The sequence below is a fragment of the Silurus aristotelis genome (assembly GCF_946808225.1).
Source record: "Silurus aristotelis genome assembly, chromosome: 20".
NCBI lineage: Eukaryota > Metazoa > Chordata > Actinopteri > Siluriformes > Siluridae > Silurus > Silurus aristotelis.
In genome coordinates, this window is record NC_139593.1 from 21859146 (window position 1) to 21877886 (window position 18741).

Here is an 18741-nt window from a genome sequence, read left to right on the forward strand (position 1 = left end):
ACCTTCTCCTAATTTAACAAGTGCTTTGCAGAATCAAAACATGCGCCATGCTACCTATCGGCTACCTGATGGTAATATACTGAGTGCTAATCCAGTTCACACACCAAATTTGTCCAGTGCCCTCAGAAATATAGATATCAAAAAGGCTTCTTTTAGGCTTCCAGATGAATCCATTTTTTTAAGTGCAAAACCAAACAGTCCAAACCTGGCAAAGGCCTTAAAAAATCAAAATCTTCGCAAAGCTTCGTACCGACTACCGGAGGACTCTATTTTATTAGCGGATTCTCATACAACTGATCCAAAACTCTCACAAGCACTTTTAAACCAAAATCTCCGAAATGCTATTTACCGTTTGCCTAATGAATCCGTTCTCAGGCAAGGCTTTGTCGTTTCATCGTCACCACAACTGAACAATGTTCTGAAAAACACTGGTATGAAGAATGCTTCCTATCAGCTGCCGTCAGCACTATCTACCGTAACAGCATCTGGATTGATCATTGGGCCCGATGGCAGATATGCAATTGTGGCTCCGCAAAGAAAAGGTCCGGAAGAACACTGGGCTATGTATTCCAGAGAAGCACAAAGTGCAGAAGATGTGTGGGCTGCAGAGAGGGTTTTACCGCATGGAACTGTACAGAATCTTTCTAAATGGTCTATGTATCGTGATGAAAGCATGGCTGACCACCTTTCTCCACCACCCACTGCTGCTGGGTCCAAGGAAAATAAGGTGCAATGGGTACCAAATCGAGAGGGGGAACCCACTGGCCAGTGGTATGATAAGGTAATTCATGTTACATATTTACTCAGATTCTCCACGCATTCTTAGCATTTGATTAACTTTTCAGACTCTACAGGTTCTGCATTTGTCATACATTTAGCTTATTGATTTATAGATAATAAATGCACCCGAACCTGGTATAGTTTTACCCATCAGTTAATGAAGGAAAGGTCACTGCTGGAAGTCGGTGTGGATTCGAGTTTGCACAAAAGACCTGGCCAAGCTGAACTATCTCCAGCAGGGTTTAGCTGCAGACTTTTTCAATACATGGGATGTCAGATGAGATTTACAAGACTGATTATATCCATGCTCAGGTTACTTCAGTGACAGATGGTATCTCTGCAGTGATGTGACTCTGGCCAGCATGTGTGCACACTGACCTCATTTGTTACAGAGAACTTTCAAAGTTAGGGTTAGAATGAATGTAACTGACATTATTTGCATGATGAAAATAATCACAATGGTTGCTTGCTTGACTGGAGTGAAGTATAAGGATCACGGTTATTTGAGTAAAATTACATGACTAATTCCTGTTTTGTATATAGATGTATTCTATAAGAAGCCTGCCTACAATGAGTTACAGGGAGAAACGAGAAGCTGATGGACTTGAGGACATAACACAGTTGGAGTAAGAAAAATTGAAATAAATATCAATGCTTCCAAACATTCTTCAGAAAATATTTTTATTTGGTTGCATAACATTAAATGGATGATTGAATTTATCGTCCTTGTAGGGAATTAACAGAAGCAGCGGTTTTAATAAACCTGAACACTCGTTTTCAGAGGGAGCTCATCTACGTGAGTCATTAAATTCTTGCATTCTGATTGGTCACAGTGACCTACAATTATCTTATTTATACATCTGAGCAGCTGAGGGTTAAGGGCCTTGCACGAGGGCCCAGCAGTGGCAGCTGGGTGGAGGGGAGGTTTGAACTCCAATCAGATGTCCCTTAAACACTAAACCATCACTTTCTCGGTTGCTTGCTATTCAGCATTGATGGAAAGAGTCTCCTGTTTCAGTACCTTGTAACGTTTGGGGAAAACATAATTCAAGACATGAATTTTTAGAAAAACTGTGGTTTTGGTTGATGATACAATATAAAGGGTGGTCATACAAACACCTATTAACAGCACGCTATTGTTGATTACTTTCCTATAACAGCATACCACAGTTTTACAGAAATGTAATAGTAATTAAGTTCATACTCCCTTGTTGATCATCATCAAAATGGATAATAACATCAATCGTTATCGCTGTTCTAATAGCAGACATGCGGTTAATTTTTTTGTCTACATTTTCAGTAATCTTTGCATTTTGTGTACTCTTTTCTTCTCTTTTTTCCCCAGACTTACATCGGCTCTATTCTGCTATCCATGAATCCGTACAAGTTACTGAACATCTATGGAACAGACATGGTCCTGCAGTATAACGGTCATGGTTTAGGAGAAAACCCACCGTGAGTGGAAAATGCAATTACACAAAACTGTGTAAAAACTGTACTGTAGTTTTCCTGTTTTATCACAAAGGATTATAGACTTCACGTTTGAAAGTGGTGATGTATTTAAAGTCAATACTGATGAAGTTTTTATTTGCTGTGTTGCCAAACTCATTTCAGTAGAAAGCAGCTAACAAATAGTCACTAGAGGATGTGATTTTGCATAGCAATGAATTTTTTATGATTATTTGCATATTATATATATATATGAGGTCATTGGTTGTTGAGAACAATGATTACTGATGATTATTTTTAAATAGGAACAGTGGTGATCAATGATTGTTCTTTCTGAAAGATTGCAATCAATGTTGTTAAAATAATGGTGATCAGTGCTTGGTCTTGATGAATAATTGTGATCATTGATTGGTCTTGGTGAATAATGGTGATCAGTGATTGGTCATGGGAACAATGGTGATCAGTGATTGATCTTGGTGAATAATGGTGATCATTGATTGGTCATGGGAACAATGGTGATCAGTGCTTGGTCTTGATGAATAATGGTGATCAGTGATTGGTCATGGGAACAATGGTGATCAGTGATTGATCTTGGTGAATAATGGTGATCATTGATTGGTCTTGGTGAATAATGGTGATCATTGATTGGTCTTGGTGAATAATGGTGATCAGTGATTGGTCTTGATGAACAATGGTGTTCGGTGATTGGTCTTGTGGAACAATGGAGATCAGTGATTGGTCTTGGTAAATAATGGTGATCAATGATTGGTCTCGGTGAATAATGGTGATCAGTGATTGGGCTTGTGGAACAATGGAGATCAGTGATTGGTCTTGGTGAATAATGGTGATCAATGATTGGTCTCGGTGAATAATGGTGATCAGTGATTGGGCTTGTGGAACAATGGAGATCAGTGATTGGTCTTGGTGAATAATGGTGATCAGTGATTGGTCTTGGTGAATAATGGAGATCAGTGATTGGTCTTGGTGAATAATGGTGATCAGTGATTGGTCTTGGTGAATAATGGAGATCAGTGATTGGTCTTGGTGAATAATGGTGATCAGTGATTGGTCTTGGTTGCTGAGAACAGTTGTGATCAGTGAATGGTTGTGTTGTCAACTACTTCAGTCTCGGGTGCTGAGTTAAATGAACTTGCTCCCGCAACTGCTATAACCAACAGCTGTGGTGTAAACTTGAAAACCATACTAAGTGATAAATAAAGCTACTATTGGAGGAAGCTTGGTGGTGCTGGGATTTGACCTTGATCTTCTAATCAGGAGATGAACTATGAAGTAATATGGGCTCAGAATCACAAGATTTTTTACAAGGCTTGTTTTTTTTAAAAATAATAAAGTCTCTCTTTATTCTCCTGACAATGATGTTGAGTCTTCAACACTGCAGAGAGAGAGAGAGAGAGAGAGAGAGAGAGAGAGAGAGAGAGAGAGAGAGAGAGAGAGATGGTGAAAGAAAAAGAAGGACAGAGACAGTGACCGTCTCATATTTCTTTATCCTGTTGTTACTAGCTGAGCGATGGACACATCATGTGATGCGAGAATAAGTCAGAGATTTTCGAGCTGTGTGTCAGTGTGGTGTTTAACGATAGAGTGACTCAGAGCCAGAAATGATACCTGGTGTATTCCAGCTTACTTACATTTGGCTGCTTCCAATCATTTAACAGAACAGAAACAGGGTTCAAGGAAATGTTTGAGGCAGTGTTCATGTCAATGTTTGGGGCAATGTTTGAGGTAGTGTTTGAGGAAATATTTGAGGCCGGGTTGAAGGCTGTGTTTCAGGTAGTGTGTAAGGAAATATTTAAAGCAGTGTTGGAGGAAATATTTGAGGCAGTGTTTGAGGCCGTGTTTGAGGGAGTTTTGGAGGCAGTGTTGAGGCAATGTTTGGGGCAATGTTTGGGGCAGTGTTCGAGGCAATAATCAAGGCAGTATTCAAGGCCATGTTTAAGGAAAGTGTTCAAAGTTCAAAGCAGTGTGTCCAGGATTCCAAAAAATAATCCAAATATGATTTATGATTTTGGACCCTTTTGATCTTTTTTTGTTTGTTTTTTTTGTTTACATTTTATTTAATTTTATTATTTTTTCTAGTCACCTCTTTGCAATTTCAAACCTTGCCTACACAACCATGATGGATGTCAAGCAGAACCAGTGCATTGTCATCAGGTTAGCTGTGTGTGTGTGTGTGTGTGTGTGTGTGTGTGTGTGTGTGTGTGTGTGTGTGTTCAGAGTTAATAAATTAATAACAAATGGCATTTAAGGTCAGAATAAATACATAAACAAGTCATTAATAATGAATGAAAGTCTTTGATACGCATGGAACATTTGAGAAGCTGCATCTTGTGGTGTGTTTTATGTGAAATAACAGCTAGGACTTTCTGTGGATCAATACCATTACACGGTGGAATCAAAAAGTTTCCAGACTTGCTCTGCTTACAAGAACGTTCTTATAATTATCTATGTTCACACACTATTATCTTCAAAATAGACCCCTTGCACAGCAATACAGCGCCCCCAACGTTCCTGACACTTCTGAAACATGTCCTGGAAATCTTCGTTTTGAAGCATGCCAAGCACCCTCTGCAATTCATACTGCAGCTCCAAAATGGCATGAAAATGGAGACCTTTGCGCTGGACCTTCATCTTCAGGAAGAGGGCGAGTCCACAGGAGCCGAATCTGGCGAGTAGGGTGGGTGTGAAAGTGAGATCATGTGGATTGGTAATGCAGGAGTAGCTGAATGGTTTTGACATTCTCAGAGGTCGAACTCATTGAAGATCTTCCTGATCTCTCGTCATGTTCCGGTGATGTTCTTCTGCTCTTAATGTGTGTGTGTGCCACTCAAAACACCTCGAACAACACGTTGCAGCATCGCCATATGTCAGACGTACGTCACGTCAACTGTCTCGATGGCAGATTTGCCCAGTTTCATGCAGAATTTCAAATTTGCTGTTTTATTCCACAATGAAATTGCAGCTGTGGTAAGAACATAGTCAGAATAGCACCAGTTAGCACATTAGTCTCGAAACGTTTTGATAGCACCTCGTATAGGATTTATTTCTGCACTTGCTTTAAAACTCTAGGTAGCGTTATTGTGTTGGTGTTGCAGTGGGGAGAGTGGATCAGGAAAAACTGAAGCCACCAAACTGGTCCTGAGATACCTCACTGCCATACACCATGAGAGGAATGTAACACAACAGGTACTGTACCCTACTCCTACCCCACTTTACCCTACTCCCACCCCACTCTATCCTACTCCTACCCCACTCTATCCTACTCCTACCCCACTCTGCCCCACTCTACCCTACTTCTACCCCACTCTACCCTAATCCTACCCCACTTTACCCTACTCTATCCTACTCATACCCCACTCTACCCTACTCCTACCCCACTTTACCCCACTCTATCCTACTCCTACCCCACTCTATCCTACTCCTACCCCACTCTGCCCCACTCTACCCTACTTCTACCCCACTCTACCCTAATCCTACCCCACTTTACCCTACTCTATCCTACTCATACCCCACTCTACCCTACTCCTACCCCACTTTACCCCACTCTATCCTACTCCTACCCCACTCTACCCCACTCTACCCTACTCTTACCCCACTCTACCCTACTCCTACCCCACTCTACACAACTCTACCCTACTCCTACCCCACTCTTCCCTACTCTTACCCCACTCTACCCCACTCTACTCTACTCCTACCCCACTCTACCTTACTCCTACCCCACTCTACACTACTGTACCCTACACTACTCTACCCTACTCCTACCCCACTCTACCCCACACTTCCCTACTCCTACCCCACTCTACCCTACTCCTACCCCACTCTACCCCACTCTACCCTACTCCTACCCCACTCTACACAACTCTACCCTACTCCTACCCCACTTTTCCCTACTCTTACCCCACTCTACCCCACTCTACTCTACTCCTACCCCACTCTACACTACTCTACCCTACTCCTACCCCACTCTACCCCACACTTCCCTACTCCTACTCCTACCCCACTCTACCCTACTCCTACTCCACCCCTACCCCACCCTACCCTACTTCTACTCCACTCTACCCCACTCTACCCTACTCCTACCCCACTCTACCCAACTCTCATCTACTCCTACTCCACTCCTACCCCACTCTACCCTACTTTCGCCATTACTTCCCCACTCTACCCCACTATACCCTACTCCTACCAAACTCTACCCCACTCTACTCTACTCCTACCCCACTCTACTCTACTCTATCCAACACTACCCCACTCTACCAAACTCTACCCCACTCTACCCATCTCCGCCCCACTCTACTCTATTCAACCTTCTGCCCTACTCAACAGGGGTACATAGACACATACATGGAATGTTACAATCCAAACTAACACGTTGTCCTGCTTGTTTTTATCCTTCATGCTTCTGCTCCCCACAGATTGAGGTGAGTTTCTTTAAATCTGTGTTTCATGATATTGACTACTAAATAAATGATGAGCTAACTGGAACTCTTTATCAACAGATCCTGGAAGCAACTCCTCTGCTGGAATCTTTTGGGAACGCCAAAACCGTGCGGAACGATAACTCCAGTCGCTTTGGGAAGTTTGTTGAGATCTTTCTAGAGGAGTGAGTTTCAGCTTTGATGGATACTTCTTTCAAATATTTTCCCAATGACTTGTACAGGATTTGTGTGTTACTTTACATATTACTAAACATATTACTCTTCCCCTTGCCATGTTATAGAGGAGTGATCAGCGGTGCCATAACTTCACAGTATCTCCTGGAGAAGTCCAGAATTGTTTTTCAGGTGTGAGATCATGCTCATTATTATTTAAACATATTTGCAGAGACTTGTGTGATCATTGTGTATGTGTGTGTGTGTGTGTGTGTGTGTGTGTGTGTGTGTGTGTGTGTGTGTAGGCAAAAAACGAGAGGAACTACCACATTTTTTATGAGATGTTGTCCGGACTTCCTGTTCACCAGAAACGAGTCTTCTACCTGCAAGAGGCCGATACCTACTACTACCTGAACCAAGTAATTCACATGTACAGTGAGGTGCATGAGGATTTTCTCAGGGTTCTTCTGCCTTTTATATATGTATTTTGTTTTCATCAGAACAGAGAACTATTTTGCTTTCAGTCTCTCGCATGCCGTTTGGAAAACTCCAAAAATAATTTCATATAATTTGCTGGTTTTCCCATGAAACCTGATTTAAAGGAGATTTCAAGCTTGTGGTTCTCCAGTGAATAAACCCCTTCCAGATAATTTTTGGTTGCTTCTCAGTCAGGTTGTGAATAAACTAAATACTTCACCTTTTACCAAGATAACTAATATCCCAAACGTACATCAGGGTGGTGACTGTGTGATCGAGGGGAAGGACGATGGCGAGGACTTCAGGCGGCTACAGAGTGCCATGGACATTCTCTACTTCAGCCCTGAAGACCAGAGCAGTGTGTTCAGAATTCTTTCTTCGATCCTCCACCTGGGCAATGTCTTCTTCCACAGACTCGAGGTTCTACACTCATATACTTCAATTTCCAGTATCGTGAATCGCAAGTTATTCTCTGCTTTTATCTTTTGTTCCTCTTCCTTAGACTGACGTGCAAGAAACGGCCGGCGTTGTGAGCTCTCAGGAGATCCGCATGGTCGCCGAACTGCTTCAGATCTCTCCAGAAGGACTTCAGAAAGCCATCACCTACAAAGTCATGGTAAGATCATGATCATCATTATGAGAGCACCATTTATTAGTGCAGAGAGAATGGAGAAATATGAGTGAAAGAGAAAGATGTAAAATGTTGAGATCTTGAGATCTGAGCTGGTTGTCAGACAGGCTCCAGAGGATACGCTTAATTACTGCAGGGTGTGTGTTACGGAAACCCTGCAACCAGATCCGGGGGTTCACTCACTCGCTTCAATACCGCTCATTCTCCAAAGACTGTCAGGAAACGGTGTTACATCACACGATGACGTCTGGCGATGAAGTCAGACCTCGTTAAAGCCTTATTACATGTTCATGAGAAACTTCTCCGAGGCGTAGGAGACGGAGCGGAACGTCTCACTAACGAACACAGACTTTCTTCAGGACTGCGGAGTTCAACAGTCTCCACTTGAGTGCACCAGTGAAAGTTTTCACTTGATATGAAATAAAAAAAAAAACATACACACACTGTATTGGGACACGTAAAGTCTAGACACACAATTGTACAGGACGTCTGGATGCTGTAACATGAAATTTGACCCAAACTGTTCCAGCATGACAGTTGTGCACAAAGCCAGCTCCAGGAAGATGTGCTTTACATGGTTTGGAAGTGTCTGAATGTGAATGCTGAAGGCACCTGAGGCCTCCTCACCTCACCTACATCAGTACCTCACTTTACTAACACCCTTGTGGTTGAATGAACATGTGATGTTCCAGCAATGTTCCTGTGATATTCCAGAGATGTTTCTGAGATCTTACAACAATGTTCTAGTGATGTTCTCCTTGATGTTCCTTTGACATTCCTGTAACGTTCTTGACGTGTTCCTACAATTTTTCTGTGATGCTCCTACAATGTTCCTGCAATGTTCCTGTTATGCTCCATTAATGTTCCAGAGATGTTCCTAAGATGTCCCCCCATCACTACCTGACAATACTAACACCCTTCTGGCCAAATGAATCTCACAAACATCTCCACAAAATCTAGTGGAACATCTTCCCATAAGAAAAACAGCAAATAGGGAGTAAATGTGGTCACGGTTGTTCAGAAACAAGCACATAGCAATCTTATGGCCAGGTGTCCACAAATGTTTAAAAATATAGTATATAGTATAGTATAGTGGATTCCACTAACTCAGCCATTGCAGCAATTTGTCTACCAGAGATAAAACTTTTTTGCGATCATTTCTCTGGTTTTATGGGGTGCCATTAATTTTGTCCTTATTAAACAGCTAGTATTCTTTTTCCTCATAATTTGCAGCTCATGTATGTATAGCGATACAAAGTGGAATTTCATGAACAGCATATTTGGGTTTCAGGACACAACTGGGCTTGAAGAATTATCCTGAAATCTTCTAGAAAATGTGTCCAAAAAACATCTTCTTGCACGTGTCAGAGTGAGATCATCCAATCATGACCTAATCAAGACTAACCCGATCCGTGCTTTTAACTGATTAGCTCAGTTTGGCGTTAGTGCTTTGGTTTGCTACGATCTCAGGCGACGTGTGTCCGTGCTTTACATTTGTTACATTACGGCGTGTTTAGTGGTTAGCGGTAATTCTACACTGCTAAACTTTCTCCTCAGGCTTCGGAATGAGCCCTGTATTACCCCCGCTGTGTATGTTTGTGTGTGTGTCACGTTGAGCATCTTGCTCTTTTAATAAATAACGTTGCTATCCACAAGTAGCGGGTTCAAGTTTAGACCGTTATCAGGCTAAAATCAACTATCACCTAACACCATATCAGTTTCAGCCTGGTGTGTGTGTGTGTGTGTGTGTGTGTGTGTGTGTGTGTGTGTGGATTCTTGAGGCTCTTGTTCTAATTTCTAATTATACTTCACTATCAAGTACAGCACACAAGATTGCTATTAATGTATGTACTCTATTAGTTCAAGTTTGTTAGAAGTTTATATTCCCTTGTAGTTCACTTTTAATTGATGTATGCTAGAAATGTGTGTACGCTAGTAATTTACGTTTTCCAGTCATTTATGTACACTATTAATTTATGAAAGTTTTATTAATTCACGTTCAATAGTAATTTATCTACGCTAGTAATTCACGTTTGTTTGTAACTTATATAAGTTAGTAATTCACGTTTGCTAGTAATTTGTTTGCTAGTAAATATGGATGCTAGTAATTCATGTTTGTAATATATTTATGCTAGTAATCCACGTATGTTAGTGATCTGTGTACGCTAGTAATTTATGTACGCTAGTAATTTGTGTGCGCTAGTAATTCACATTTGATAGAAGTTTTTGTATGCTAGTAATAAGTTGTGCTCACTAGTAATACAGATCCAGTAGTTATTTGTGTACGCTGGTAATATGTTTATGCTAGTAATTTACATTTGCTAGTTCTTTGTGTTCACTAGTGATTTATGTTTGCTAGTTCTTTGTGTTTACTAGTGATTTATGTTTGCTAGTTCTTTGTGTTTACTAGTGATTTATGTTTGCTAGTTCTTTGTGTTCACTAGTGATTTATGTTTGCTAGTTCTTTGTGTTTACTAGTGATTTATGTTTGCTAGTTTTTTGTGTTCACTAGTGATTTATGTTTGCTAGTTCTTTGTGTTCACTAGTGATTTATGTTTGCTAGTTCTTTGTGTTTACTAGTGATTTATGTTTGCTGGTTCTTTGTGTTCACTAGTGATTTATGTTTGCTGGTTCTTTGTGTTCACTAGTGATTTATGTTTGCTAGTTCTTTGTGTTCACTAGTGATTTATGTTTGCTAGTTCTTTGTGTTCACTAGTGATTTATGTTTGCTAGTTCTTTGTGTTCACTAGTGATTTATGTTTGCTAGTTCTTTGTGTTCACTAGTGATTTATGTTTGCTAGTTCTTTGTGTTCACTAGTGATTTATGTTTGCTGGTTCTTTGTGTTCACTAGTGATTTATGTTTGCTAGTTCTTTGTGTTTACTAGTGATTTATGTTTGCTAGTTTTTTGTGTTCACTAGTGATTTATGTTTGCTAGTTCTTTGTGTTCACTAGTGATTTATGTTTGCTAGTTCTTTGTGTTCACTAGTGATATATGTTGGCTAGTTCTTTGTGTTCACTAGTGATTTATGTTTGCTAGTTATTTGTGTGCGCTAGTAATTCACGTTTGATAGAAGTTTTTGTATGCTAGTAATAAGTTGTGCTCACTAGTAATACAGATCCAGTAGTTATTTGTGTATGCTGGTAATATGTTTATGCTAGTAATTTACATTTGCTAGTTCTTTGTGTTCACTAGTGATTTATGTTTGCTAGTTATTTGTGTTCACTAGTGATCTATGTTTGCTAGTTATTTGTGTGCGCTAGTAATTCACGTTTGATAGAAGTTTTTGTATGCTAGTAATTCACGTTTCTAGTCATTGATCTACGTTAGTAATTTATATTTACATGTTTACAGGAAGCAATGAAGGAGAAGATCTACACTCCCCTGACTGTAGAGAGTGCCGTGGATGCCAGGTTGACACAAAATCACACACAATACTCACACAGAACACACACTTTCAGAGATCACTATTCTGATTAATAAGAAGGTATTGATTAGTGTTCTATAATGGGTGTTTATTATAGTCATTTAAATAACATCAGATCTAATCTTACCGAGCATCGTTCTAATATGTGCTCATATTAACCTCATCATCGTTTTTCTTACACTCTTTTACGAATGAAATTTTTGGTGTTGTGGGTTTTTTTTGTTGTATTTCTCCTTTATAGAGATGCTGTTGCCAAGATTCTTTATTCCCTGCTCTTTCATTGGCTAACGACGCGGATCAATGGGCGTGTTTACCCAAAAAATGAGGCTCTCTCCATATCTATCCTGGATATCTATGGATTTGAGGTGGGGTATCACATGCAACTGCCCAAACTCGCTCCATCCTCTAGGAAATATTTAATACCAATGATTATTTGGTGTGTTTTTGTTTTCAGGAGTTAGCATTGAACAGTTTCGAGCAGCTCTGCATCAATTATGCAAATGAGATGCTTCAGTTCTTCTTCACCAAAATAATTCTGAAGCAGGAGCAGGTGAATTTAAAAACATGTTCCCAGACCCAGTGTTCTCAGTCCCAGTGTTTACATACCCAGTGTTCCCAAACCTAGTGTTCCAAAACCCAGTGTTCATAGACCCAGAATTTTCAGAGCCAATGTTCGCAGACCCAGTGTTTCCAGACCCAGTGTTCTCAGACCCAGTGACCTAGACCAGTGTTCCCAAACCCAGTGTTCCCAAACCTACTGTTTGCAGACCCTGTGTTCCCAGACCCCGTGTTTCCAGACCCAGTAACCTGGAATAGTGTTCCCAAACCCAGTTTTTACAGGATCAGTGTTCCCAAACCTAGTGTTCACAGACCCAGTGTTTGCAGACCCAGTGTTCCCAGACCAAGTGTTCCCAAACCCAGTGACCCAGATCATGTTCCCCAGGCCCTGTGTTCCCAGACCCAGTGGTCCCAAACCCAGTGTTTCCAGACCCAGTGTTCCCAGAGCCACTGTTCCCAGACCCAGTGACCCAGACTACTGCATACTGTATTTTGGAAGCGCATTGTATTTTGCATATTTTAAAGGACCTGTGAACATAAGTAGTGTATATTTGCAGGAGGAGTACATGCGAGAGCAAATCAGCTGGAAGGAGATTTCCTTCACCGACAACAAGGCATGTATAGACCTCATTGCCGCAAAGCCTCATGGGATACTCCGCATTCTCGATGACCAGAGCTGCTTTCCTCAGGTACCGCTTTTAAACACGACACTAACATTCCTGCATGTCACAATGATTCTGTTATTGAATCAATTCACAACATTCAGATATAAACAGCCTTAGCATTGTAGCATTTTGTATGAATTAATATTGATAAGGTTTAGAATAATTCTTATCACATGTATGGCACGCAGTGAAACACAGCGAGTGGACAAGGGACAGGGGGCGAAAATCGATATTGGATGTTTGTGGTCTTCAGGCCCTCAAGTGGTGCTGCATTTAAAAGTCATGATTCTGTAATGGAAATCACTGCATGGGATCATTAACACCTCCAGAAATCATTGTCTGTGAACACAGTTTGCCGTGACATCCTCGAATGCAAGTTAAATCTCTATCATGCAAAGAAGGAGGTTTGTGTGAACATGATCCAGAAACGCTGCCGTCTTCTCTGGGCCAAAGCTTATTTAAAATGTACTGAGGTAAAATGGAAAACTGTTCTGTGGTCAGACGAATCGAATTTTCATTTTAAACACCATAGACTTTATGTCCTTCTGACTAAAGAGGAGCGGGACCATCTGACTTGTTATCAGTGATCAGTAAAAATCATCCCACATCTTTGATGGTATGTGGCATCTGGTGCATCATGAAACGAAAAAAAAAAACAACAACAAAGGACACCCAGAACTGTTGAGCAGTTAGAATCCTCTATCATTAATAAAAATATAATTATTAATTATAAAATGAAGTAAAATGTTACAGGACAGTACTGTATACATAAATAGCATGTTTGGTTTGGCGTCCGTTTATCGCGTTTTGTTTTTGATTCATTAATATTAATTAATTATTAATTAATTATCTAATATATTAATGATTAAATCTTCATTGTCAAATTTAGTCAGAAAACAATTTATTCATTTGTTTGTTTGTTTGTTTGTTTTCCTCTGCGTCGGCGTGGACCAGGCCACGGACCACACATTCCTTCAGAAGTGCCACTATCATCATGGAGAAAATCCACATTACTCCAGGCCAAAAATGCCACTGCCAGAGTTCACTGTGAAGCACTATGCAGGACGAGTAACCTATCAGGTACAGACCACGCCACCTTCTGGTCTTTTACATCATATTACAGTTCACTACAAAGTAAAAAACAAAACGCCATTTCCGTCATTTGTCTCAGGGTCAAATGTGTGTTTGCGTTTATAGACAGCTGTCTACATGTTAATGGATATCAATTTCAATAATGTAAATAGATGCTAAAGCAAGTGTAGGACCCAAATACAAGGAACTTCTCCAGTGTTTTGCCCGGCTTTCTGTCCATTAGAACATTTGCTGGAGCAGGATTTCATTTCTTCTTGGAACTTTCTCTCAGGTCTTTATCCTGGTGAAAATCAAATTAACACTATTTTGGACACCTGAGCATAAGATTGCTGTGTGTTTTTTGGACAAGTCCCGATTTACTATTATAATGAGCTTTCAAGAAAGATGTTCCACTAGAATTTGTGGAGATTTGTGTGAGATTCATTCAGCCATAAGGGTGTTAGTAAAGTCAGAACCTGATATAGGTGAGGTAAGGAGGCCTGGGGTGCAGTCAGCCTGAAAAATAAATCCCAACAGTGTTCGATAGGGTTGTGGAACAATGCTGTATTATCTATGGAACATCTTTGAAACAACACTGGAACATCACATGCACATCACGGGAACATCACAGGAACATTGCTGTAACATCTCAGAAACAACTCTGGAACGTCTCAGGATCATCACTCGAACCTCACATCATTCAACCACAAGGGTGTCAGTAAAGTCAGGTATTGATGTAGGTGAGGTGAGAAGGCCTGGGGTGCAGTCAGCGTTCATATTCATCCAAAAGGTTCAGTAGGGTTGGAGCTCTACAGCAGAAGATCTTCCACTTCATATTTGTTCTGTTGTTTTTTTTTTATTAGGTACAGAAGTTCCTGGATAAGAATTACGATCAGGTCCGACAGGAGGTGCTGGAGCTGTTTATGCAGAGTCACAACCGGGTGAGAGTGTGTGTGTGTATGTGTGTGTATGTGTGTGTGTGTGTGTGTGTGTGTGTGTGTGTGTGTGTGTGTGTGTGTGTGTGTGTGACATAAACAGTAAAGGGCACTACATATTTTGCAGACTTAGACTCTTTTGTGTAACTGATCTGAAAATAAGTAGAGCTATAAGATTCCGATTTCGTCATTCGTCATTAATAAAAGTCTTCAGTGTTCCGTCAGGGCCTGTTTTCTGTACAGAGCAGCGTAAATCAGTGTTAGCACGAGTCTGAACACCAGGAACTTTCTCTGCGTCAACGTCAATAGTTTGGATGTTTGTGTGACGATTCTGAGCAAAGCATTTTCTTTCAGGTGTGAATTTCCTTCATTATACATGAGGAACATTTTCAAAGGTGTGTGTGTTTGTGTGTGTGTGTGTGTGTGTGTGTGTGTGTGTGTGTGTGTGTGTGTGTGTGTGTGTGTGTGTGTGTGTGTAGATGGTTTCACATCTTTTTCTAAAGTACAGCGAGATGCTAAATCAGCAGAAAAAGGGACCACTGAGAGACAGCACGGTGACACGGCGATATCAGCCCTCAACTGTAGCTGCCAAGTTTCAGCATTCTCTACAGGAGCTTCTGGACAAGATGGAGAGGTCGCCCACACACACACACACACACACACATAAAACTTTGTCTGATCCACGTTAATAAAAAAAAGGCTCATGTAGGTTGACGTTCCTCGTTTCCCTCAGGTGTAACCCGTTATTCGTGCGCTGCATAAAGCCAAACGCTAACAAGGTAATTACAGGACGCTGTTCACTCATGCTAGACCTGGTATAACCGCGGTCCCGTGTGTATTAGCGTTCTATGTGTTATTGGTTGTCGGTAGGAACCGGGAATATTTGAGCCAGAACTGGTAGCCACCCAGCTCCGATACTCCGGAATTATGGACGCCATCCTGATTCGAAAAGAAGGCTATCCGGTCCGGATGACGTTCCATAAATTCCTAAACAGGTAACTGGTTCAGCTAGCTTGGTCGTATACACGATATTTTCCATACACAATCCTGCCTCATGATTTTGCTGTAGGTATAAAGCGCTGCTGGGGCTGAAGACGACCCCACCTCCAGATGGAGACAACTGCATCATCATGCTAACCAAGTTGTGTCCGGTCAAAAAGGGCGATTGCCAAGTGGGCGTGTCCAAGGTGAGCACAAAACAGTGTAACCGAGATCTGATTTTCAAGCCCCTTTAACATTTCAGTGTTGCTACAGTTAGCGCTATAGAGCTACAATCGAGGTTCACCGTAAAAGCACTATGCAGTACAAGTGACCTCTCAGGTACACATCACGCTACAGTGGTAATAATCTGGTCTTTTGCATCGTATTACAGTTGACAACAAAGGAACACAAATTCAATTTCCTTTTTTTTGTCTCAGGGATAAAGGTTAGTGTGTTTGTAGACGTTATTAAATATCTATTACAATAATGTAAATAGAGAGTGTTGGAAATTACCTCATTAAAATTAGCTAACTAGTTTGTAACATCCTACAAAAGTTAGCGCTTTAGAGTGTTTTGCTAATTGATAATTAAACACTTGTGTTTTTTTTCCTCAGCTGTTCCTAAAGGAAGAGGTGTATCAGCTGTTAGAAAGTAAACGGGATCGTGTAAGGCACCTGGCAGCGCTGACGCTTCAGAGATACGTACGGATGTATTTAGCGCGGAAAAGCTTCGTCAAGTTCCGCGCTCGCATGACCAAACTGCAGGCCCGGTGCCGAGGCTACCTCGTGAGGTGAGCTCTAATAACGCACATCGTTCCATAGAATTGTGAAGTGTTATAACTGTACAATATTATTACTTCAGAGTAAGAGATCATTCTCTCCCCGTTCTACTCTGGCGTTTTTAGGCGATGGTTCCTGCACAAGCGTATGGTCCTGATCATGTTTCGCTCGCCGGTTCAGCTCATCGTTAACCGCAAACGCTACATCAGGGTAGAACCTAGCTTTTATCTATTTTTCCTCACTGATGCATTGATGGAATTTTCATAATCTGTCTGCCTTTTTTCCCCCACAGGATAATCTTCTTATGGCCAGGATGGCAGAAGAGGTGAGGAGGCTAGAAATGAGGTGATACAATTGCAGTGAAGCTTCAAAAACTGTGGCACCTCGAATTGTTATCCACAAAAATAGCATAATGTGGGACGACCTGAAAATGTTGGTGTGACATCTAACACACTGTTTACATCGGGAAAGTAACTCGGATTGAGGCGACGTCTACAATAATCCAGATACATCTGGAAACATGTGGAAGCTCTGCGTCCACACTATTGTTTTTAATCGTTTTCCAAACGTTGCTCATCCACACTGAAACGTATGAAAGACATTCCCATCATTTCCGCCAGGTGTTTATTTACTTCCCGGATCTTCCAAATGGCGATGGATTGGCTAAACTGAGTCACGTTTTCACAGTCCACGCTGTGACTGCTTTTAGAACGCATGAGTGAAAGCGTTTTAATGTGAACATGGCCTGAGATAGAGAGTTCAGATGAGTAGAAGGAGGAAGGTGGTGGTACCCTCTTCTGGTCAGGGAGAGAACTGCAACAAAGTAAATGTCAATTTAGAAGAAAGGCATTTCAAATACATTCAATTAAATGCAATGCAAATGATAAGGTTGGAGGTTCATTAATTTTTCTCATCGTCCTCTGAAAAGACGGTTGAAGATGTTCCGTCACACATTAATCATTTTCCACTCGTTTTGCTCACGCACCCATTATTTACTTCTTGTATGTTATTTTGTTCTGCAGGCTCGAGTGAGCCGAGAGGTGATTGACGTGTCCCATTTGGTCATTCCTGCCGATCTGGGAGAGCTGCTGCAGGCCACAGCAGGTTGCCATGTATTTCCATTTTAAACCAACATAAAAAATGATATGAGTGTAAGGAAATATGGTGTATTGATGATCTACGACTACAAGGTAGTGAAAAACATTGACTTTGACACTTGAACATCCAGAGCTTGTTTACAAACCTTAGAGAACTTTTATACAACATGTTGGTGATTGAAATGATTGGAATCATGGAGCCAGAAAGTGCAATTTATATGGAAGTTGAATTTAAAGTGAATAAATCAACGTTGAATACTTTTCTTGATGCCGTCGGCTTACGCTGACTTAAAGGCTAAATACTTAAAGGGTTGTGTGTTTGCACTCTATGCTAGCAACATGCTACTACTGAAACAAATTTAGGATTTGAGTTATACACACACGGCTGATAAATATCAGCTCAGTGCATAGTGAAATGGTTGATTTGGTGATACTTTGCTGTTGCTGTCTGTTCCCTTGTGTGTGTGTGTGTGTGTGTGTGTGTGTGTGTGTGTGTGTGTGTGTGTGTGTGTGTGTGTGTGTGTAGATGGTAAAGAGGTGCATTCCGAGTGTTTGGCTCTGGCTGAAGCGCTCAGAGTGCAGGTTTCTCCTCAACTCACACTCCCTCTGGATATCAATAACTATCTGATGACCAAATACATCCGTTCCAACTTCAGGGTGAGGAAACACACAGTTACCAAACATTACTACAAGGTCAAAATTATAAGATACATAGAATATAAGATCTCAACACAAGGGTTAACAGCATTCCAGCAAGATGATGCTTCCACCACCATGTTTCACCATGGCACTTCTGGGAAGATTTGTGGAGATTTATTCAGCCATTTAGTAAAGTCAGGTACTGATGTAGGTGAGGTGAGGAGGCCTGGGGTGCATTCAGTGTTCAGATTCATCCCAAAGATGTTCCTTAAGGAACTATCACAGGAACATCTCAGGAAAATCAAAGGAACAATGTGCTGTGAATCAGAGACAGCACAGAGACAATATTCTGTCTGTGTGTGTGTGTGTGTGTGTGTGTGTGTGTGTGTGTGTGTGTGTGTGTGTGTGTGTGTGTGTGTGTGTACAGGAGCTGCAGTTTGGAATGCTTACCGCACCTCTCCAGGCTCCTCTTACTCGTCTGAACGACGATCTAAAACAGGATGCTCTCGACATTTTTCTACTGGTAACATCTTCATCATCATCATCATCATCATCATCATCATCATTTTTATAAATCATAAGCGATGTCCCTTTTTATCGTTTTTTCTTTGAAGCTCATTTGTGAATCCGTCTGTACAGATTTTG

The 18741-nt window shown here is 41.1% G+C and overlaps 1 protein-coding gene across 1 annotated transcript in view; it reads left to right on the forward strand.

The window, feature by feature from the left end:
- Positions 1–394: 394 nt before the first annotated feature.
- Positions 395–18741, forward strand: part of LOC310715429 (unconventional myosin-XV-like) — a 36042-nt gene continuing 17695 nt past the window's right edge. Inside the window, 28 exon segments of the mRNA XM_083521861.1 lie at positions 395–781; positions 1324–1406; positions 1513–1576; positions 2126–2235; positions 4327–4401; positions 5343–5433; positions 6744–6847; positions 6965–7028; positions 7142–7255; positions 7572–7733; positions 7816–7929; positions 11299–11357; positions 11613–11736; positions 11826–11921; positions 12487–12618; positions 13549–13674; positions 14529–14606; positions 15080–15234; positions 15334–15379; positions 15471–15595; positions 15670–15787; positions 16196–16371; positions 16486–16570; positions 16653–16685; positions 17383–17464; positions 17984–18114; positions 18524–18619; positions 18736–18741. The exon segment at positions 18736–18741 is cut by the window's right edge and continues 230 nt beyond it. Coding sequence (XP_083377987.1) covers positions 434–781; positions 1324–1406; positions 1513–1576; positions 2126–2235; positions 4327–4401; positions 5343–5433; positions 6744–6847; positions 6965–7028; positions 7142–7255; positions 7572–7733; positions 7816–7929; positions 11299–11357; positions 11613–11736; positions 11826–11921; positions 12487–12618; positions 13549–13674; positions 14529–14606; positions 15080–15234; positions 15334–15379; positions 15471–15595; positions 15670–15787; positions 16196–16371; positions 16486–16570; positions 16653–16685; positions 17383–17464; positions 17984–18114; positions 18524–18619; positions 18736–18741 — 2997 coding nt within the window. The 5' untranslated portion in view covers positions 395–433.